Source organism: Pogona vitticeps, chromosome 1 (genome assembly GCF_051106095.1).
Source record: "Pogona vitticeps strain Pit_001003342236 chromosome 1, PviZW2.1, whole genome shotgun sequence".
In the NCBI taxonomy this organism is placed as follows: domain Eukaryota; kingdom Metazoa; phylum Chordata; class Lepidosauria; order Squamata; family Agamidae; genus Pogona; species Pogona vitticeps.
The window spans coordinates 265,536,591-265,560,034 of NC_135783.1; the positions used below are offsets into that span (position 1 = coordinate 265,536,591).

At 38.6% G+C, this 23,444-nt stretch overlaps 1 protein-coding gene across 1 annotated transcript in view; it reads right to left on the minus strand.

Annotated features, from left to right (window-relative positions):
* The window catches only part of IRAG1 (inositol 1,4,5-triphosphate receptor associated 1), a 114,919-nt gene that overhangs the window by 37,273 nt on the left and 54,202 nt on the right, over window positions 1–23,444 (minus strand). The window contains exons 15-21 of the mRNA XM_020789930.3: window positions 13,942–14,026; window positions 8,995–9,186; window positions 5,262–5,371; window positions 3,559–3,629; window positions 2,665–2,838; window positions 1,621–1,698; window positions 663–709 (exon numbers count right to left, since the gene is read on the minus strand). Coding sequence (XP_020645589.3) covers window positions 663–709; window positions 1,621–1,698; window positions 2,665–2,838; window positions 3,559–3,629; window positions 5,262–5,371; window positions 8,995–9,186; window positions 13,942–14,026 — 757 coding nt within the window. The remainder of the gene's footprint in view (window positions 1–662; window positions 710–1,620; window positions 1,699–2,664; window positions 2,839–3,558; window positions 3,630–5,261; window positions 5,372–8,994; window positions 9,187–13,941; window positions 14,027–23,444) is intronic.

Sequence of the window (23,444 nt, forward strand, 5' to 3'; positions counted from 1 at the left end):
GTATATATATACTGTATACACACACAGAGAGACACATATTAAAAAACAGCTTTGGGTACCTTTCCTGATTCATATAATGTTGTTAGAAACATTATACTTGGATGCAGCTCAGCAGAACCCTAAAGCATTAATGGATAACATGTAGTCCTCAGGAGCCCATTATGGCTCCCCACTCCCCTAAGGCATTCTCCTGTTCCCCCACACCCTCCTTATTATTAGCTGGGACTGGCTAATATGAATATTATTCCAGTACTTTGCCATTTGCACTGGATTCCAGTTATTTTCAGATCCACAATTCTAGTTTTTACCTTTGATGCCCTAAAACGCTTGGAATGAGGATACTTTAATAATGTCACATGAGGCTATTCTTCAGGAGCTGTCATTAGATAAGACAAAACAGGTGGATGAAAAGTGGGGGCCAAGGAAGTGGTGGATCTCCATCTGTGGAATACCCTCATAGAGAGTTTATACACTTTTTGGTGCCAGGTTTTCCCACTTTCAGGAACTGATTTTAGTATCTCTAAATCTTTACCATTTTAAAATCTCCATTGCTTTTTTCTTTTACATGCTACTGATGATACTACTAAGGGAGCATGCAATGCATATAATTTAGTTTGACAAAAACAATGCTCATCAACTGAAACACCTTACAATATTCTTACCTGAAGTGGAGACACTGAAGCAGCAGGGGATGCACATATATCAGACCCTAGAAATGTTTTATATAAAAAAAGTGTTGAAACCAGTGTCATATACTTCAGTGTATGAGATTTAGAACCAAAAACAATGGGTAATATGGCTGCTGTATTAGTCAACAAAGCAATTCTTTTAGCAAAAATCTCTGAAAAAATCAACATACACTCAGATTCTACGACAACTACTTCACACAACATGTTGCCCCATGTGCACCTCGCTAGCTTGCAAGATCTTCTGAATCTAGGCTTTGCTCAGAGATTTCCTTTTATGGAATGACTAGCTTGGCCTCTACCCAGTTGCAGCCCTGCTGTTGTGATAATCCCTTCCAAGAGGGAAACATATCAATTTCTTACCTCTTAGTCTTTTGTAGGCAAGTAATGATCTTTAAAAACTAAAATGAATTGCTGCACCCCTTGCTTTAGCCCTGCCACGCTAATGATCACTAGTTTTCTTTTTTTGTTTTAAATTGTTGATTTATTATAATATTATAAACTATTGCAGTATATGTTATGAACAATGGCTTATCAACAGTTTTAAAACAAGAATAAACAATCACAGAATTCAAAACCACAAATTAGAACAGTCAATGTGTTTGAATAGGTTATGGAGAGATTAGACAAATTCAAGAAGTTTACAGATCTGTTAGTGATTATTAGCTATGGAACCCACCACTTCAGAACCAGTAGATAGCCCTACTTCAGTCAAGCCCTGTTTTCTGGCTTCCTAGAGGCATCTGGCCAGCCATTATGAGAAACAGGATTCTGGACACTTCCTGTTTTTCACACTGTGTTGCATTCCCCTCTCCCTATTTATTTGACAAAGGAGATCAAATCTGACTTCACGTGGTTGTTCAACCAGTATATAATTCACTCAATTCAAAAACAACAAATTCAAATAGGAACATGCAGCATTCATTGATTTTACCTGGTGGACTTGGAAGGGTGAAAGAATTGCTCCGAGATGGCACAGGTGAAACACTGGGACTGAGCGCTGGGGACAGGCCTGTAATAAAGTTACATTCAGTTGAATACAAAGATGCAGTTCAATCTTCTGAGGCAGTTTTATGAGTGTTCACAATAAGGATGGAAGTTAGCCTACAGCAGATATCAGAATGATACCATGGCATCACAGAGAAATGGAAAAGGGAAGGGATGGGAAGAAAGTGGGTGGAACAGACCACATCACAAGCACTGCCAAGTCCAGTGGGTCCTCCCAAAACTATTGGCAGTGCTCCACTCTGTAAGAAATAAGGACAGCAAGAAAACAAAAATGGAAATCCACTAAACATATTTCTCAGTTACTCTGAGATGTGGCAAGTGAGGAACTCTAGGTATTCCTCACAAGACTTTAACACCATCACAAGCCATACTTTAAAGCGATCACAACTTCATTTGGTGTACCCGTGATGGGCCTAGGAAAGAATACTCTAATAACCCCTCCACACACACATACAAAATTGTTTTTCTCACTGGAGACCTACTTCAAACTTGTCCCAATGCAGACCACTGGTTCCAAGAGCCAGCACACTAAAGGGCAGAATTATACAACAGTTCTCATTAGGCACTGAAAACATCCAAATTTTCTACAGACTTGTGGAATACTTCATACAATAAAAGACTGGTAAAAAAGCAATTCTGAAGCAGGAATTCCCTCCCTTCTAGGCAATTCTGAATGCAGGGCTTTTTAAAAAAAGGAAAAATATTTCCTGTCATTATATCACATGTTCTGAAGAAAAAGAACTGATGAGGATATAACAAAAAGAATGTGAAGGCCGGAGAAGTGTGCATTTCTAATCCCCAGAATAATGTCTGGACCAGGTTGACAACACACTTACAGATTTGATGCCACAACATACTGGTTTTTATGTGTCACAGGACTTTCAGAAAAATGATCACATATGCTGCATACTTCTGAGCAGTTAATTCTATTTGCATAGTGTCTCAAAGTATGGTGTTCCAGAGCACATACCTGTGGGAGACTCTGAAAGGCTGCTTCTGGATTTCCTTCCTCTGCGCGTGAGAAACTGTTCACTCACCCTCTTTGCTTCTTCTAACAATTCAAGATTCTTCTTTATGTCTTCATCAGACATTTTAACTTCTGGCAGCTCATCATTTACCAGGTCAATTACATGACCTGTATCATCTAAAACCCAAAGTACATTACATATTACAACTTATATAAGGTAATGTTCCATATAAGGAACCTTTATTTTTTTTCTGCCAAGCATAAAAAAAAATTTAACTGAATATATTGCTCCCCATTCTTGGAGGCACACCGTAACATGGTGAAGGGGTTTGAGTATGTCAGTGAAGCTGAGAGCAATGCTGTCAAGGAGACACGACTCCATTTTGAGCCTGGACTCCTTGCAGGGTCATCCAAAGCAAAATGGTCACAGCTTGTCCCTGGTCAAAGCCTTGGATGAAAAGATTTTTGATGACTTTTCAGCTGGGGAGCTAGCTTTGCTATACACTGACTTTTCCTGGCCAGAGAATTTCTAATCCTTGATCCTACCTCAGGTGTAAATAATGCAGTTGAGTCCACTGCACTGACACATCTTATTACTTTGTTTAATAAAATATTATCTAAAAGTCTGAAGGAAACCGTGGACTGAATGGTTTCCTTTTCTTTCCTAAATCGAACATCCTAAATCGAACATCAGAACATCCTTAATGTAGGATATGAACTAAATATGTTATAGTATTCTAATACAATACTAAAAGATACCAGATTCATTATCAAAGTCTTGCAAAGACAGAAGTTCACCTTCACACATATCAATCCATTTCCCATCAATTCCTGAAATTCTGTCAACACATTTGTACAAATAGATTTAAAAGAAGAATCATATGAAATGTTTCTTACCTACAGATGTCAGCGAGGTAACTGATGTCCTAGCATGTCTGCTAGAATGGCGCCGATGCGGACTAACAGGCCTGAGAGGAGAAACGCCCAGAAGAAAGGAAGTACTAACCAAAGCAATTTTTTAAATACACAGAATTATTAAAACTAAGTTGATATCTATGATGGGATATTCAAAATTATTCTTCCTACTTGTTAATTAAATGACTGAACAACAACATGTTGCTGTGGTCCACAGATTTATATAGGCCTTGATGCTTGGATTATGCTTTGCATATAGGAGACTTCTGATTTCAATGCACTGGGAATTGGTACATTAACATGATGTTCCATAAGAAAGCAACACAGTCACCTAAAATTGACAATGCTAGTCTAACTGAACCTATATTTGAAGGACTGCATACTGTACTTTCTCCAAGCAAAGGTTGAATCATTTAACCCAAATTTCCAATATTTGTGTACTGTTACTTTAAATCAAGGAATTTTAGGAGTTTTTTTAAAACCACTATTATTTACATTTCATGCACCTAGCCCAGCAATATACTTTCAAGTGAAAAGTAAGTTGGCATGCTTTTGTAGTGAAAAGGAATATTATAAGATTATTATTATTATAAGAATATTTCCTTTGCCTGTTGCAAGAAATCAGGGCAACAGTTCTGCATCCAATTATAGCAACATATTACCAAAAAAGAGAAAAAAACACAAATATACATGTGAAATTAGACTTGGCAATTTGCTTTTCTAGAGGACAGAACCTTAGATTTTCCCTTCTTTATATGTGGTTATTTTTGAATGCTACAAAAATACTGTAAGAAAACAACTTCAAAATGTAACATACAGTTTTCACTCAACTTTCTCAGAAGCTGAAAGTAACTTATAATAAATAATACGAACAATGCATTCAAATAAATATGAATAAATCATGTGTATAGTAATATTGTTCACATTCATATCAAAATACATCCTAATATCTATGTAGCAGTAATATTCTTCACATTCATATCCAAATACATCCTAATATCTATGGTTCATGAGACTGACTGCTCCAAACTTCAGGCCCAGCTTAGTGCATGGAAAATGTGTGTATCAATCTGAATTTTCCATAGAACTGAAGAAACCCCAAGAATTATCAAATCCACCCCCTAAATGGAAATAAAATGGGATGCTGACAATTGAAATAGAGGTACTGTAGAATGTTGTTGTGTACATTCTCTCTCTCCCCCTTTCTCACACATACACAAGATATTTAACCTTTTTCTTTCTTTCCTCAACATTTCTACCTACTTCCTTAACCATGGAGAAAAATTGGGTCCCATTTCCCCCTCTCCTGCTCTGTCTTGGGAGGGAGATTTGTGTTTTCCATGCAATGTCTGTTTAGTTTGTCATTAGCTATCATCACAACAAGTCAACTATTCCCTTCCCCTTGCTATCTTACTTATGCTTAGGAGGTCTCTCCACAAACACCTACCTGAAAGTACTACTTCCTTCAATCTTCAGTACAGAAAGACTCACCTTCTTTTAGAACATCATCACCCTCAACTGACTGAAGTCTGACTGGATGCAACTAAATTAATTTAAAAAGTTAAATATTTTTTTCTCTAGTAATTTTATATCCTTAAGGTTCACACTTGTCTTTTTCTTATGTGACTCTGTGAACCACAAAATACAGTGATGGCACAGCAAAAAATAATGTTTTCATGTTTTACCTCAAAGCTAGATTTTTCTCTGTTTCTGCATCTGGTGTAACAGTATATTCTGGAAGGACTATAGAAGGTGCATTGCATGTTGCTGCTTCAGCTGGAGACTCCTGAATATGCTGCAATAAAAACACAGTTTAGAAATGTAAATTGGGAAATAAAATGTACTAAAGAAGAGCTAGAATGAAACAGTAAACTACTGCCTTGTTTTTCACGTAAAAGCTCAGATCTAACTTTTTGCCAAGCTCTGCACTGTTCAAATTCTATATATACCTGTGGATGCTAACCAATTGCAACACGAATCTTTATCCAATTCTTGATGAATCAAGATTAGTCTTCAAGTTTATAAATGCCTGAGATGTTTGAAAACTGATTTTAAACTGATTGATGGCTTGCAAATAAGATTAGAAATGCTATTACCAATATGCAAACAACCCAATGAATCGAAGAATGAGTGTGAATCCACTTTAGTGTGGTATTTGTTTGATTCTTTTTAAATTATTGGTATACTTACTGTTTTTAAGTTTTAATTATTGTCTTTTGGATTCTTTTTAAGGAGAAAGGTGGGGTAACAATAATTTAAACAAACAAACAGTACTCTTCCACAGGTCTGCCACACCCAAAAGTTCTGGTAAGGTAGTTGTGATAACGTTTACATGGTATTTAATAATTTGCATAGGTCTTACTCTGTGATCCAGTAATTTCAGCCAATGTACTTCATTGGTTTGTTTCACAGAATGCTAAACAATTCTCCCTTTGGGACAGAATACCTCAAAGACAAAGAATGGCTGGCTGCTTCTTCCTTGTAATGCTAAAATTAGCAGAGAGAGAGTTTCTCATAAAATTACCTAGTGATTAAAACAGACCTTTTCTAGGTAAGAGTATGCAACGCTATGAGAAACTGGAAACTCATTAGAAGAGGCTATACAACCACACTGGACCTTTTAGATGCAGGCTGGTGTGGTCTAAATAGGGTTGCTTGGGGTCAGAGGGACCCCAAGCAACCCTTGGCATGATCCTCTCTTCCAAAGGGCATAATGACCTCAAGCAATCCTCCAGTTCCTTCCACTGTCAATTGAACACTTTCTCTTTCAATTGAACACTATAAATAGAAAGGAGGGAAAAAGAAGCAAGAGATATCTAACAATAACAAAACAAGGGATCAGCAGCACAAAGCTGCAAAGGAGCTCCTCCTCTTCTGTACAAGGAAATGAGAAAGAAGGTGAGTAAGGGAGCCCCCCCTTCCTTCTGCATTGAGAAGGAAAGAAGGAAACAAAAAAAGGAAGAGAGGTAAGACAAGCAGGAGAGAGAGGAGGAGCAAAAAACACACAGGAAAAAGGATTTGGGCAGATTCACACACACCCCTGTCTCCTCACTGCTATGTGCACGTTTGTGTGCATGTGTGTGTGTGTGTGCGTGTGCATGCATGCGCAAGGTAATGCACAAAGTGGGGAGAGGGCAAATGGCTCCAACAGCCATCAGAGGAAGGCACTAAGAAAAGTTCCTTGATATCTCACCAAACCATCCAGTTGGAAGTGAAATTATTTTTGCTTGTGCTAGAACTGTGATGATGCACTGAATCACTTAGAAAAATTTAAAAAAATCTTTGCCTTACGTGGAATACCAATTGAGAAACTGCCCACAGCCATGGTTTAGACTGGCACTTCACACAAAGGCAGAGGATTTTAAAAAAATCAAAACAGCAAAGTGCAACAGCGATGGTCTAGCAGTGTCATTAATTATTTCACTTCCCTTGCCCATTCTCAAAGGAACAGGGGAAGCGTTTAATTTATTGATATGAAGTGGCTGATTTATTAAGAAAGTTCGCAGTACTAGAAATTCAAACTAGAAGGGCCTTAGCAGCTTTGACAACTGCAAGGCTCAATTTTAATTTATTCCCAGCAAGTGCATATGGACTAAAGTGTACCAACCCACACCAAAAAAATAGAAGCCTTAAAAATGTGTGGATTGGGGTGCTCTGGGGCTAAAATGGTCCATTTTAGCATTTACATCATGTGCCTGCCAGAAAAAAGAGTGTACCAATCCACCCCATGCACCTAAAAGTGGGACAAATGCTTGTCTGAACAATCCCTAAATTAGCAGTGTACAAAATGTGCAGTGACCAGCAATTAAGGGAGATTAATCATCACCCTGACTCCCCACACAGTGCTAGTTTCTCATAATGAATAGTTTTTATTATTCAATACCTGGATGGCAAAGATTTGGGACATATAGCTATATGCAAAATAGAGTAAAATGAAGGTTGCTCTGATCTGTGCTGTGTGCCTGTCAACAGACTGCTTGCTAAGCTCAAGCACAAGTAAGTTGTTTATCTTGAACCAGGAAACTAGCCCTCAGCACATAACGTGTAATTGTGTCAGAATGCATGACAAATCACTGCAGAGTTCAGTATTTTCCTATGATGTTAAAGGAAAAGTAGCGGATGTTTTTATCCAGAGTGTAGAATACTTTGTCCTAGGTTTAGAAGACAATGATAAAGTAAAACTGAATGTGCCAGATATACATTGGTTTTAAAGTTTTCAACACATCTCAGAGAACAGAATGATCTGTTTTGGTTTAAAAGCCAGCTGATGAAATAAATGCTAAAGATGCTGATCTAAAGGCTTACAAATCTCTGGTTGCATTTATTCAACACTGCACTTTAATAAAAGGCCTTTCTTTCAAGCATTCTATGCATTGTCATCCAACATGTACATTATTTTGAGGTGTAATTAGAGAGTTAGGAATATTTGTATCAAATGATCAACAAGCCAGTACATTCATTTCTGTATGCATCATACATTGTATGGTATACTGTTGGTATAGTTTAAAAAAACACCCCACAATGGACTGGTTCTGCAATAAAAAGCCAGAAATGCTGGGTGTCTCACCCACCCTTTTTAAAAGGGCATCTACCCCAACTTTTGCCACGACTGCTGTCTGATTTTTATCTCAACTAAGAATTCCTCTGTACATTGTTTCAGGCAGTGCTGACTGTTCATAGAATACCCCAAGCATTGCCCATTATAATCTGGTTGAATGTGGAAAACACACAACAGCAAGGGCTAATCTGCTCTCAATGTTTCTTACAACAAAAGTTGCTTCAGGACTGGAACTGGCCAAAACCTAAAGAAAACAAATGGTAAAACATCTCCATCTATGTAACGGCCAGTTCTACTAGGTTCTTAACCATAGCCCTGATTACAATCTTTTTTAAAAAATGAAATAAGTATTCCTTCCCAGCACAAAGTAAATATGAACAGACTACAGCACATATTACATCATACTACGCAAATTCCAATTTGTTATCAACATAGATTATACTTCAGAATTTTAAGATGAATATATTTAATAGTTCAGGCTGAGCAGGTCAGACCAGTAGCTCCCCTTTTTAGTGCCATTTAAAGAGTCTGTCTAAGGTCAGCCTTCTCCAGCCTAGTGCTCTTGTAATGTGTTGGATTAATTTAAGACTTCCACATTCAAAGGATAATGGGAGTTGTAGCCCATTGCATCTGGAGTGCAGCAGATTAGGGATGTTGTTATTAATGTTCTCCTCACCATTAGACACCATGGAGAAAACGAAGAATGTTGTAATGCCACAGAAAGGGCGACAAGTGGTGACATCCAAGCTCAGTTTTTAAACATACAGTACTAAATATATTAAAATATTTGTATCTCACATAAAACATACAGAATTTTATCAGAAATCTTTGATGGTAGTAGATTTATAAAGATTGCTCACTGTGACTGGAGAAGACAAAATGGAGTGCTGTGCCTCAGTTGGCTGTTGCACATCTTCAGGATGAGTTGGCATGATGGGAGGTGAAGGGCAGGTTGGATTGCCACAGAGACTAAAGAGACCATGCACTGATGAGAACGTCTGTTTCAAATTAACCTCTGAAGATAAGCCCTGTGGAGTCTTGTGATCCCAAGACTATAAGAGATGCCAAAAGTACAAATGAAATCCATTTAAAAACCAGGCTGTTAACACTGGGATCAGTTTATAATAACAAGCAGCAATAAAGTTTAAAGCAACAACTTATGTTTCTCCTTGTGTTTTATTAACTAGGACTTTCAAGGCCTAATGTAACATAGTAAGGCCATTAGGAGAAGCTTTTTTCAACATTCCTTGAATTACTGCACGGAAGGTCTTAGTGACAAGCTTTAGAGCGCTCCCTTTTGTAATTCAGTTATATTAGGTCTTTAGAATGCTTATAAAGAGAAAAGGCATGGTTACGGTGAGATATGTTGCAACCACGCCATTTGTGGAAAACATTTTGAATAATAATATGTGTTTAATATGGATGTATTTTTGCGTATACAGAACATTTCATATACACATTCTGAGGATGAGCTTGCTTATAAATATATACTAGCCACATTTCTGCAAAATCTAGCAAACTCTGATGAACTTTGGAGAAGAAACCAGTGTTCGTACAGTACAGATTAGCTACCTTTTGTGTGACATAACTGACTGATAGGGAAGTGCTTTGGATTCAGACAAATCCTGAACCAAAGAGAAAATAGTGTTGATTTGGAAAGGTTCAGCAGATGCCCAGATTAAAGTACCATATTTTTCTGTGTATAAGACGAGACTTTTTTACTCAAATAATTGGACCAAAAATTGAAGGTTGTCTTATACAGGGTAGGCAGCCGCTTTCCCTGCCTTTTGCGAAGCTACAGAGTAAAGCAGCCGTGAAAGGGCAGCACACTTGCACCCCTTTGATCCTGAGGCAGCCATGAAGGAGCGTCAGGATCAAAGGGGCGCGGACACACTGCCCTTTTATGGCTGCATTAGCCATTTCCTAAACTCCGCAAGGTTTAGAAAGCGGGAAAGGAAGCCGGGAAAGGGTGTGAGGATCAAAGAGGGCCGTGCGCCCGCTGCCCTCAGGTTTTCTAATTTAGGTGTTAGAAAAGAGGGGGTCGTCTTATACTGTGGGTCGTCTTGTAAATGGAAAAATACAGTGAATCTCTTCCAGTGAACTCAATCCAAAACTGAATGCTCGTAAAGACTTGTTGGCCATCAGAATCTTCAACATTTTCCCTGAGCTGTTCATATAAGGGAAGCAACAGAATGGTGACAAGAGTATAACTCTATGACTGGCAGCTTGAGTTTCTAGCCAGTGAATGATTTTATGAGGCCTTTCTAGTTGTGGTGCTTGTGGGGAGGGATTCTGAAATACTGACTGAAATCCTGTTGGAGGTTACAGAGGAATTGACTCACCAGATCTTTACAGATTAAAATGGTTTATTCTGGTTGTGACTTACAATGCTAAGCAACAGGATTTCAGCTACTACATCATAGTCTATGTGAGTCTGTACAAAAAAGAAACTTTTTTCAATTCTGCTTACAATAAAATGCATAAAATGACCACTTGCCTTAAAAGGTTCAAATTACATTAAGAGAGGAGATTTTAAGCACCAACCTTTTCAATTAAAGTTTAAGAAACTACCAGTCACTGTTTTGTGAGCTGGGAGGAAAAGAGAGGAACATAACACAGCATAAAGCCCTTTTTTCTTAAGTTTCTGGCTCCACTTCGCAGAGAAATGTATCTAATATTGTCTAATCCTTCCAGTGGCTGCCAGCATAATGTCTAAGCTACTGTTATAACTATAATTACGGAGAATAAGTTTTACTTACTTATTTTTTTTTTAAATTTCAGGTAGATACTTTTTAGCTCCTACAAATCCCTGAATGCTACATTTTGTTGACCTGTGGTTTAACACACTTTCTTCCTTTCTCGGTGGTCATCCCTGTAAGACCCATAATGGACTATGACAGAAAAAGGCATAGTATGTGCCAATATTTAAACCATGTTGTTTCTATTACTGACTGTGCCCATGCTCAGCTACAAAAATTACTAAATGTTATCATCACACCACCAAAAATAATAAAGTTACAACTAGCCAAATGACAACTGCAATATTATGTCTTAGTTACAGCAGGGAAGAAATTACTGGCTGTTTGTAACTACTGTAGTCACTTCCAAGCCTTGGGTTTAATCTTTATTATCATTATTTTTAAGTGAAGTTTTCTACCTCCTGTCTTCATACTAGAAAGCTAGTTTCATTTTTAGGAAACATGTAATGTTTTGTGGTTTCTACGGTCAATTTAAGAACTTCCTGACATGGAGCCTGGGATTTTATTTCTGTGTCACTGAGCCTGGGATCTTATTTTCCCCCCCACTGAAATCAATGTACAAATCATGTCTATAAATGTACCTAAGTGCTCTAAGGCTTTCTACTTATATGTCAGTGCCATCAGCATTACATGCTGAAGGTAATTTTTATAAAAATTGTGACAGTTCCAATTTTGAACTATTTGCATGCCCCATGGATCACTCCCTCCCCCTCCCCCACTTTCTTGTTCACGTAGCAGCTTTCTGTTGCCTTTTGGGGGGAATATTGTGTTTTCTTTGTCTTTCTGGGACAAAGGTGTTTTCAAAAGTCTCTTCAGAAAAAATAAGATTTCTTTCCCAGGGTATTTTCTTTAACTTTACTCTTGAGAAATATTTAGCATTCATAGTGACATACTTTCATTAAAACCCTGCCTTTCAAGTGTAAAAATAAATATTTTATACACACACACACACACACACACACACACACACACACAAAATTATGCATATATTACAATTGTGCACAGTACAGGTTGGCTAGCACTCCAAATATTAAATTACAACTATGCACATTACTTCTTGGAACACTTTTTAAATTAAAAATTGTCCCAAAACTGAAAGTTAATTTTATAAATGTAGATATGTGTATATCTGTAGCTAGTCAGAAAGCATACCTAAAGTGTTCAAAAGCACAGGTAAGTATATACAGTACTAGTAAAGTACTAGTATAATGCTACTAGTATATTCTACAAATATAGATACTGCAGCAATATCTTAGCAATTCATCCAGTGGTAAAACATATAATATGATACAGGAATATCTGGAAGAATAAAAGCATTTTCATCTGGCACCAAAGGGAAAACAGAGTGCACACCAGGTGAAAATTTATAGCTTGAGCATCACATAACCAGAGGCAGAAGGAGGGGGAAGGTCATATTTCAGACTGGCGAACCACTCAGAAGGACCTTTTCAGACCACTGTAAAGCACAAGCAAGTACATATTGGAGATGGTGTTGCAGCAGGTCCCAAATTCCTCAGCTATATAGGGCTTATGAACAAAATGAACTCTGTAACTTGCTCAAAATGAATTGGAAGCTAGTGAAGTTGAGAAAGGATTGTTCTAATATGTTTATAAGCTTTATTTCCAGTTTGACATCTCACTGAAATTTCTTGAATGTCTTCAAAATGTCTTCAGCCCACATGTAAGTTTCAGAGCATGAACAACTGATTCCAGGTTATTCCACCTCCAGACAATACCTTAACCACACATGTGGAATGAAGACCCCTCTACTAACAGAATCTATCAGTTGAACTTCAGGTTTTTAGCCCCCATATACTACTAAGACCAAACCCTGGCCAAGAAACTCCTACAGCCCTTCTACTCAGGATGAAGAAAATAAGAGAAATAAAAATGGACATCATCAATATATTGATGTCAATGCACTCTAAATTGCTTTACAGCCTCACTCATTAATTTCATAAGAGCTAAAACTAAACTCTATGGGGCTCCTACATGGATGACACAGCATCACACAGAAAATCTCTAATACCACTTTTGTGAGAAGAAGAGCATCCATGTACAGGAAGAATCCCTAATTGCCAACACTGAACTAACTCTCTAGGACTCTGGCTAATGACTTCCAAAACTGTTGACAGCTCAAGGAAAATCAACAGGGTTGTATTCCTCTGTTTTGGAATGTTTTGTCCCCAGCCATGAGAATCAATGTTCATTGAAACTGATGTGGAAAATCAGCACTGGCAGATCCAGAACACTATATGCAGATGTCTGTTTTATCAAAGATATAATTGAATCCTTTCTAAAAGGATCTCCAGGGCGGTCCATCCCTAAATGCATAAGGAATCACATTAGTACATGTTACCTTTAACAACAGACCAATGTTAACATTTCTGTGTTCTAATGCAGGCACTCCAGAATGAGGAGGAAGAGTTAGGATAATGCAGATGCACATGACAAATGTAACTTATTACACATATATAATTCTGGCTGTCCTGTGGTATTCTTGGGAGAAACAGAAATCAATCCAGTTATAAAAGTGTTCCATTGTGCAGCCGCAACCGATACTGGCAAGTGAACCAAAAAGGAAACCCCTTGGAGTTAATGGGGCATAAAAATCTAAGGAATGCAACTTTCCTCATTTAAAAGAACAGCATTTTATAATCTGTAAGACTTCGGTCCAGATTATATATGTCATAAATTAAGAAAATAAAACCAAAGCTTGCTACATTTTGTCCTTCTCATTTTATAATTAAATATAATACAAAAAGGATTTCATTTAGTTCTTGCATGATCCAGAACCTCATTGTTTAAAACAGAGAGTCAGAGGATTAATCCTGACCCTCAAAGCTCTGATCTCATTGCTGGATTCAAAAATCTTTTCTGTATGACTGAGAAGTTTAGAGATTACCATACCCAGGAAGTGATGTTTAAGGAATTTTATTCCATAAAAGGAAAAACTATTTAGAAATGCTTGGCTTGCAGAACTGTTCCCTTCTTACAGCGCATTTGACCACAACAGAGAAGTTGTATACAAATAATCAGTAAACTTACCTTCTGAATCACAGCTGAATGTCTTGGCAAATAAAGGTACTTTATTCCATCTTCACTGTTAGCCTGGCTGTTGACCTCAAATGCTCTGCATAAAAAGGGAAACACATGAGTACAAACAACTCAAAAATAGTTTTCTAAAGTATCTTGGCACTTGCATTCTCTCTTTGGGTATAGCATGCAACAGTCTACTACATTCTACTCTTCTTAGGGCATCACTATTCCCCTTAGGAGACATATAAATTTAAAACATAACATTTTAAATTGTTTACTCAAGAACCAATTACATACATGTTACAACCCTGTTCTCAAATTGAGAGGCGGAAGAAACGCTGAACCTCTTAACTTTCACATTGGTGCTATCTGCTGCCATTTTAAGGGAGGTTCTAGACATTAGAGAAAGGAAACCAGAAAGGGGGGGGGGTCTTATGGATTTAATTTAGGGGCCTCTTAGTCCTTCTCATAGTTCAAATATTATACTGAATTTAACTCTCTTGTTATATTGCTCTAGGTTTATTTCTTTTTTTACAAGAGTAAATAAATGCCCAGAGATGCACAGATGGTATGCTACAGAGGGAGATGACCCTGTGGGACAGCATAGGAGGAATCTGTAAAAACTACTTCAGTCTCCTTCTCTGAGTTGAAGGCTCCACTAGATCCCAGTTCCTTCTTTTGTGAATAGAAAGTGTTTCTTTCCACAAATGCAAAGGCTTCTCTCAATCCAAGCCATTATAGGAAAAACACTTTAGTATCAAGAAGGCACGAACTAAAATGTGTCTTTTTAAATTTACTGTGTAACAAGACCATGGCCTGAAATCAAATGGCCTGCACACTCTCTTCATAACCTTGGAAATGAATGAAAAAAATAATAATTGAGGCCTATGTAACACTATCTAAATTGTCCCAATCAGGTTTCATCTGTGCATTTTTATAGTATCAGCATTTTGCTGATATTTTGTATAAAGAAAAGAAAGTAAACATGTTATTTGATGTGCTTTGGCCCTGTCTCTCAATTTACCTGGATTGAAGCTGTAGCTGACAAAACCGTGAGAGGAAAGAAAAAGGAGGTGAGATGAGAGCAGGAAAGAGAAGGAGTAGAAAGCACCACAAATCTTCACATATTTCCTTTTTATAAAGAAGCCAGATGTTTGTTCATTGGTCACTATGAAGCTCTATATATAATCAACCTACTAGCTAAAACTGCAGTACTATAGTGTGCCATAACTCTCCAATAAGACTAATGACTTTCCCTATAAAACACGTAACACCAAATGAGAAACAAGTAGCTCAGCAAAGGACAGCCAAGGTATATAGACTGTCTTATATAGGCCAAAAATCCTGTTGCATACATTATATCAGGTAAAAGAGAGATGATGTCACCAGAGGAGAAGATTGCTAGAAACTTCAGTGGAGGGTTACCATTGCCACTTACTGCACATTACTAACAAAAAGTAGTTTGAGTGTCACCACTATAGCCTCCTCCACCACTGTCACTTTCAGTAGCTACCCCAAAGAGGATGGATGCATCTCAGGGCTTGGTCACACTGCTAAATTATATTGAGTCCCATTCCAACATTTTCTATATTAGTCTATAGTCACATGGTATATACATCAGTATGCGTGTTCACTTTGACTTAAATTACTTTGATGTATTTCTGGTAATTAAAACCAGTTTGGGAAGCTACACTGGAATGGACTCAATTTCCATTCATTTTGAGGTACACACTGTGGTTAAATTTTCAGCAGTATTTTTTTAAGTAACTGATACATCACTAAATCAATGGCTTCATTAATTTGAAAATATGGAACAAGTTCAAAATTGGGAAAGGAGTACGACAAGGCTGTATATTGTCTCTGTGCTTATTTAACTTAGATGCAGAATACATCATGCGAAAGGCTGGACTGGAGGAATCCCAAACTGGAATTAAGATTGCCGGAAGAAATATCAACAACCTCAGATATGCAGATGATATCACTCTGATGGCAGAAAGTAAGGACGACTTGTTGTTGTTTAGTCGCTAAGTCGTGTCCAACTCTTCTTGACCCCATGGACCAAAGCACACCAGGCCCTCCTGTCTTCCACTGCCTCCCGGAGTTTGGTCAAATTCATGTTGGTAGCTTTGATAACACTGATCAACCACCTTGCCCTCTGTTGTCCCCTTCTCCTCTTGCCTTCACACTTTCCCAACATCAGGATCTTTTCCAGGGGGTCTTCTCTTCTCATGAGATGACCAAAGTATTGGAGCCTCAGCCCCAGGATCTGTCCTTCCAGTGAGCACTCAGGGTTGAAGAATTGATGTTTTTGAATTGTGGTGCTGGAGGAGGCTCTTGAGAGTCCCCTGGACTGCAAGGAGAACAAACCTATCAATTCTAAAGGAAATCAACCCTGAGTGCTCACTGGAAGGACAGATCCTGAAGCTGAGGCTCCAATACTTTGGCCATCTCATGAGAAGAGAAGACTCCTTGGAAAAGACCTTGATGTTAGAAAAGTGTGAAGGCAAGTGGAGAAGGGGACGACAGAGGATGAGATAGTTGGACAGTGTCATCGAAGCTACCAGAATGAATTTGACACAACTCCGGGAGGCAGTGGAAGATAGGAGGGCCTGGCATGCTCTGGTCCATGGGGTCATGAAGAGTCGGACATGACTTATCAACCAAATAACAAGTTGCAGCCTGAGTCAGAAAAATCATGTTACAACTATTAAGTGTATTTTATCACTTAAAGTAGCACTTCTAAAAATGTGCTAAATGTACTGTCTGTTTGACCATTAGCATATAGAAATATCTTCCTACTGTATAAGAACTAGTTAGCTCAGTGGTTTAGGTATGGTTGGAAGTTTGACTCCCCACTGCGCCTTCTTGACAGGGGCTGGACTTGATGATCCATAGAGTTGGACACGACTTAACGACTAAACAACAACAAGCACTCACAACCACCAAACCAAAATGAATTGAGTTGGTTTAGGAGCCAAGGCATTTCAAAAAGCCTCTGCTGGCCAGCTGAAAAAAAGAAAACTTGGTCTGCAGTCCAAATTGAGTTCACTTGTGTGTCATGTACCCAGGAATTTACAAATCGATTTAAATAATGCAAAATTGATTCAACTACATTTCTTATTGCCTTTATGACCAAGCCTTGAGTCTGTGCTGGAGCTCATGCATCCTCATGGAGGTCTTATCATTCTCCACCATTGTCGAGGCTGACTAGGTGTGGCAGTAGCTGCAGTTAATAAGCTCTGGGGTGCTACAAAGTTCCCATCGTTCATAATAATATATCATTTAGCCTGATAATATATCATTTAGCCTGATTAGCTGGAGTAGATGGTTGCTGCAGCAGAAGAAAATGCACTTCAATAAAATTAGTAATTTCCATTCAACTTTTAAAATGTACTAGAATAAGAGTGTGTAAAAAGGAAATCAGTAACAATAATAATACTGTAAAAGAGATACTAATTGTTGAGCTATTACTAAGTCATACAAGTATTCTTTCTTCCATAATGATCAATTCATTTAAAGTGCATGTGTTGGAATGACAGTGTATTAGGAAGCAGTGTAACTCTTAAAAAGGAAAATGTTATGAAATCCTATAGAAATCAAAGCCTGTTCACATTAGGCATGAAATAGTTAAGACTCCATGATTATGCATTTCACATATGACTCAGATATTTGGATTAAAGCTTTTCTTGTCTTATTGCCTTTCATTTCTGAACTATGAAAGATAAGGGAGAGATTAAACTGATGATAATATCAACCATTCCCCTTGCACATTGGTTTTGCTAACCAATTGCCAAATGATTTTTTTATCCTTTTAAGTACATATGATTGTTTGCTAGGCCAGATTATAATTACATAATTATTGCAAAGCTTGATACCTACTTTTCTTGGAATGTTGGGTAAAGGGATGAAGAAAGGGCAAGGAAATCAACACAAGTAATCTCTGAAGGCAATATGAGGCACATTCAAACTTAGAAAGTGGTCATGCAATACATGAGATCAATAGCATACCAGACTACTATAACATAAGAAGCTCTTCATGTCCCTAAAAATAAAGGTTTCTTTTTGGTTCTACTGTTCCTAGATGCCACCACAGCAGTGCAACAGAATGACCAGGATTGCTTTGTTCTCTATATTTCTTTTAATCTTACCACCAGCTTTCATGGGGTCAACTGTGATGAGTCAAGTTACCAGTTGTGCACAAGGCAAATACTGTATATTAGGAAGATCCACCAAACTAATGAGATGTTTGCACAGCATAAACATTTACTTCTTCTATTGGTCTTCTAGCTTTTGCATAAATCCCAGAGAAGAAAGTAGAATGAAGGCGATGACAGTAAAACTGTAAGTTACCATGCTACGTGCATTATTTTATAAAAAATCCCTATTCATCAATTTTGAGGCAAGAATTAAGCATACCATGTTCATCAATGCTCTGCTTAATATTAACAAAAATATTCATAATCACAAGGGCTGGAGACCACTTTTTCCCCATCCCTCCCCACTCAACCCCATACCCCACCACCTATCTCCACTCATCCCATTACAGTACTTTCTCTCATCCTCACCACTCTTTTTTCTTCTTGCTTGTCTCTGCTCAACCTAGTGCTTGTTCACCACTTTCCTCTATTTCATCCTGTGCTGTTTTCTTCTCTCCCACCTGCCCCTCCCCTACCTCAACTGTTTGTAGTCTGAGGTGATAGAAATGTTCCACCTTGAGCACATAGAGATCTTTGGGAGAAATTGCTATTCTAGGCCTACCCCCCGAGCCTTGTCTCTAAGAAAGACTAGGGATGTCTGCTAGCCAGTTATGGAAGATGGTGCCGCAGCTCACAGACAGGTTTTAATTAAATAAATTAATCCAAAATGCATTAATCTCTTTCTTTTCAGTATCAGGCTACAATTCACCACTTTGTACAAACAAAAACACTGTCTTGTTCGGATGTGCTGCCAACAGGATTGATACAAAGATTTAGATCTCAGTATTATCAGTGTCTGCGCTCGGCTACTAGACTCAAATCACGTATTTTCTACGGCAGTGCCCAAACAGTATATGTAGTTTTAAAAAGGAAACAGATTATGATTTGCAATCTCAAAATGTTATATAGATATCTAAAGTATATCTGACTATGTACTGTATTCTTGAAGGCTTTCAAGGCTGGGATCCGATGGTTGTTGTAGATTTTTCGGGCTCTTTGGCCGTGTTCTGGAGGTTTATCTTCCTAACGTTTCACCAGTCTCTGTGGCCAGCATCTTCAGAGGACTGGAGTTAAAACTCTGTCTGTACTCTGATGTAGTGTGTGGGATATATCTGAGTACCTCACCTTCTAGCTGCTAGTACATAAATGTATGGTTGCAGGTTAGAGTAAATAATAATCAATAATCAATTCCTTATATATGATTTCCTCTGAACTCCTATACTATTCTTCTCAAGTAACTATTGCTATTAGTACACTTCAAAACCCATCTCTACCCATCATTTTCACTCATGTGACAACATTTCCAAATTATACCCTCCACCTTTCATTCTCCAAACCATCCACATCAATATATAAATATATATTCTCTGCCATTCATTCCACATGTTTCAATCATTCTACACAGATAGAGACACTAACACAACTGGAACTATTCATAAGCCAAATACAGTGTAAAAAGATGCAGATGCATATTAATGCATACTATAATTGCTAGTCTCTGTTTAAATGGCCACATGTGTAACTGCAAATGTGGAAGTGGTTGCATTCATGTAGAGTGGTCTGATCACCTGTGAGAGAAAAATAGGAAGGTAAATGCTGCTTTTGCAAGTCCCTGCAAGGTGAGGATGATTGAGTAAATGGTCATGGTAAAATAATTAGTATTTACTCTTTGTTAATTATTTAGCCAACAAATTGTATTTTAATTGTTTTATCTTTTTATTGTATTTTAATTGTATTTTAATTGTTGTAAGCCGCCCAGAGACCTTTGGGTAGAGTGGGTGGCATATAAGTTAATAAACAAACAAACAAACAAACAAACAAACAAACAAAAGCAATTTAGGGAAGTCTTGAGAAATTATATGAGGAAAGTAAAAACAAGGGAGGTACCCTGTTGTACTGAAAAGAAGATTGAGTGATTAAGCCTAACTAATAATAAGGAAATCATATGGGTCTGTAAGAATGACTATAAGAAGGTTAAGAAAAGGGGAACATGTACCAAATAAGGAGAAAATTAAGTATAAGTCTGGGGTCTAGTTAATATGGGAATGGGAGATGTAAACAGGAACGGGACTTCACATGATTGGTTTAGGCGTATCGGATAGGCTGTACACCTTGGAGTACCTACCAATGGGGAAACAAGGGAGGGACCATGTGGTTGGCAATAGGGAATAAATATCAAGCTATGTGTATTGATCGGTTTTCCAGGTAGAGAGTACTCAGAAGGGATTTACCATTACCTTTTTCTGGGGACACCCTGAGATTGTGCAACTTGCCCAAGGCCACACAGGCTGTCTCTACTCGCAGGAGGCACAGCTGGGCCCTTACATTAATCAAAAGGTCCCCTTAATATGCATGCCAAACTTTAAATGTTTTGATTTTACTATTTTAAACTATGATAAAGACACAGAAACATTTTCTCTTTCAGATAACTGCTTGCTTCAATGGCAACTGAGCTCCAGACAACAAAGCTTCTCATAAAGAAGAGTTAGAGCACCTGTATTTTTAGAGTAATTTTGCTACTTTGATTTAAATTCTAATTGACCGCCACCCAAATACAGTCATGACAGCAATGCTGTTGACAAGTATTGTATTACAAACAAACAGATCGGAAATAGTCAAACAGCAATGCAACAAAGCAAACAAAGCATGCAAGACAGATCGGAAATGGGAAAACAGCAATTCAAAAAGAGCAATGCAAAAAGCAAGCGAAGCATGCAAGACAGATTGGAAATGGGGAAAAAGCAAAGCACCAACAAACAAACAACCCCTCAAGCCCCATTGGAAATGGGGGAAAACACTCCAAAAAGCAACCAAACCTGCCAAGACCCATCAGAAATGGGGGAGAAGCAAAAAACAAACAAACAAAAAACCCCAAGACCCATCAGAATTGGGGGGAACCAAAAAACAAATAAATCCCCCAAGATCCATCACAGCACAGAAACATAACATCCCAGCCCAAAACCATGCTGCAAAAACACCCAGAACAGTTTTTTAAAAGCAGAAAACAGCACCTTACCTTACCAGGCAGCCTTTTCTGATTGCATACTCTCTAAAGCAGGCTTGTCCAACCTGCGGCGTGAGGGCCGCATGCGGCCCAGGTCAGCTCGTAATGCGGCCCAGTGCAATTTTTTTTTTTTAAAGAAATTCCAAAGCTTCAAGTTACACTGCCAGTGCTTGCGGACGGAATGTGGCCAGGGCACGTCACAATGGTAGGGGGAGAGAGAGGGAAGGAAGGAGTGGGAGGGGAGGGGACAGAGGGGCTGTGTGACTGCATTGCGCCATCCCCGTCAATAGGTGGACCCCCTCCCGGCCCCATAAAGCCGCCGGAGTCAAAGCTGGCAGCCTCTGCTGTCTGAGATCGCAGCTGCCGGAAAACGCACTTGGAGCGGGGCTGCAGAGGACGGCTAGGGCTGCCCACCCATGTGGCCCAAACCACATGTATGTGCGGCCCAAACCAAATTTTCATCTTCTAATGTGGCCCAGGGAAGGTGAAAGGTTGGACACCCCTGCTCTAACTGCTGGGGCGAAAAAGCTACAAAGAAGCAGCCTCATCGCCACCTACAGTTAGAAATTTGAATTTCCCACTCAATTTCCCACCTTTTCCCCCTGCCTTTTTCTGTTCATAAGTGGAAGCTCCGGTTGCAAACAGAAGCCAAATTTTGCAGCCGGAGCTGGTCATAACTCAAAATGGTCGTAAGTAGGGATGGTCATAAGTCGAAGCACCACTGTAGTTACACTTTGATTTAAAAAATCTGCATACTATGAGCTGCAGATATGTGTTAGAAAACAAACTGTCACCTCACCCAACAGGGTTGCAACATGAGGCATAGCATGAGCCATCAGTTGTACCATGCACTGGTCTTCCTCCACCATTTTGTGAAGCTCTGACCCCAAAACTGTAAAATTAACAAATAGGTTGCAGTCGTACCATAATAGAAATGAAGTTATCTTTCATCATGTTATGGCCGTAATGTAACTCCTTACAGCTTTATTGTTAAGTAAAAAGGAATTAGTTTGAAATAATTTACTTTCACACCCTGTTTCCCCCAAATATTATCTGTTCAACCATGTCTCTTTAATCCTGCCCCCCCCCCCAAATTTGAATCTATTAGTGCTACATACTGTTTCATTCCTCAGGTTCAGTAATCATATATGGAAAACCTAATATATACAGGCAGCTGTGAGTCCATTGCTGCTATTATCCTTGTCCCATGATTGTTAATTTACTTATGTTCACCTTCAGTTTTCACCGCAAGTGCTGTAAATGGTTCTGGAATTAATCTCCTAGTACAATTACTGTATGTACAATACTATCTTGCCAAATGGTATTACTCCCACAGGCCAGGTCTCTCCCCATTTTATTCAAAAGGTATTTCACCTCAAGTTTGAGGGGCAGAAAAGAATAAGTAAAAGTGAACACTTGTATTCCCCCAGGAAGAGGTGGGGGAGAGAGGAAGTCATCTATCTCTAGACGACATAGAATAATAGAGTTAGAAAGGGTCTATGAAACCTGTCAAAACCACTATGAAAAAACCCACATTACTTAAATCTTACGTATGCTGTTATTCTTTTATTTCCCATGGGTTTCTACCATAGATGTTCCATGTTCTCACAACAACAACTACAACAACAACAACAACGATGATGATGATGATGATGTGCTATCAAGTCAATTCTGACTTATAGTAAGCTTTTCATAGAAAATACTCAGAAGTCATTCGTCATTCTCTTCTTCTGAGGACATCCTAGGACTGTGCAGCTTGCCCAAGGTCACACAGGATGGTTCTACACACAGAAGACACACTGGGGAATTGAACTGCCAACTTCTGACTCTGCAAAAACTTAAACCACTGAGCTATCCAGCCAGCCCCATGGATATAAGGTAAAGATTCCCCTTGACATTTAGTCCAGTCGTGTCCGACTCTAGGGGGTGGTGCTCATCCCCGTTTCCAAGCCATAGAGCCAGCGACAGTTTCCATGGCCAGCATGACTAGACATGGAACCATGATGGTACCTATTTACCTACTTGCTTTCAAACTGTTAGGTTGGCAGGAGTTGTGAAAAGCAATGGGAGCTCACCCTGTCACATGGATTCAATCTTCTGACTGCTGGTCTTTCGACCTTGCAGCACAGAGGCTTCTGCAGTTTAACCTAATCATGATTGAATGTTTCATAGATACTATTTGAAAAACAGACATGTTAACTGCAGTCAGATACATCTAGCTTAGTCCTTGTTTAATTACAGGGCAAGCAAACTGAAACATAGAATCTGTAATATATGCTATGGCATTAATTCACAGAGTGTAGCAGGCATGT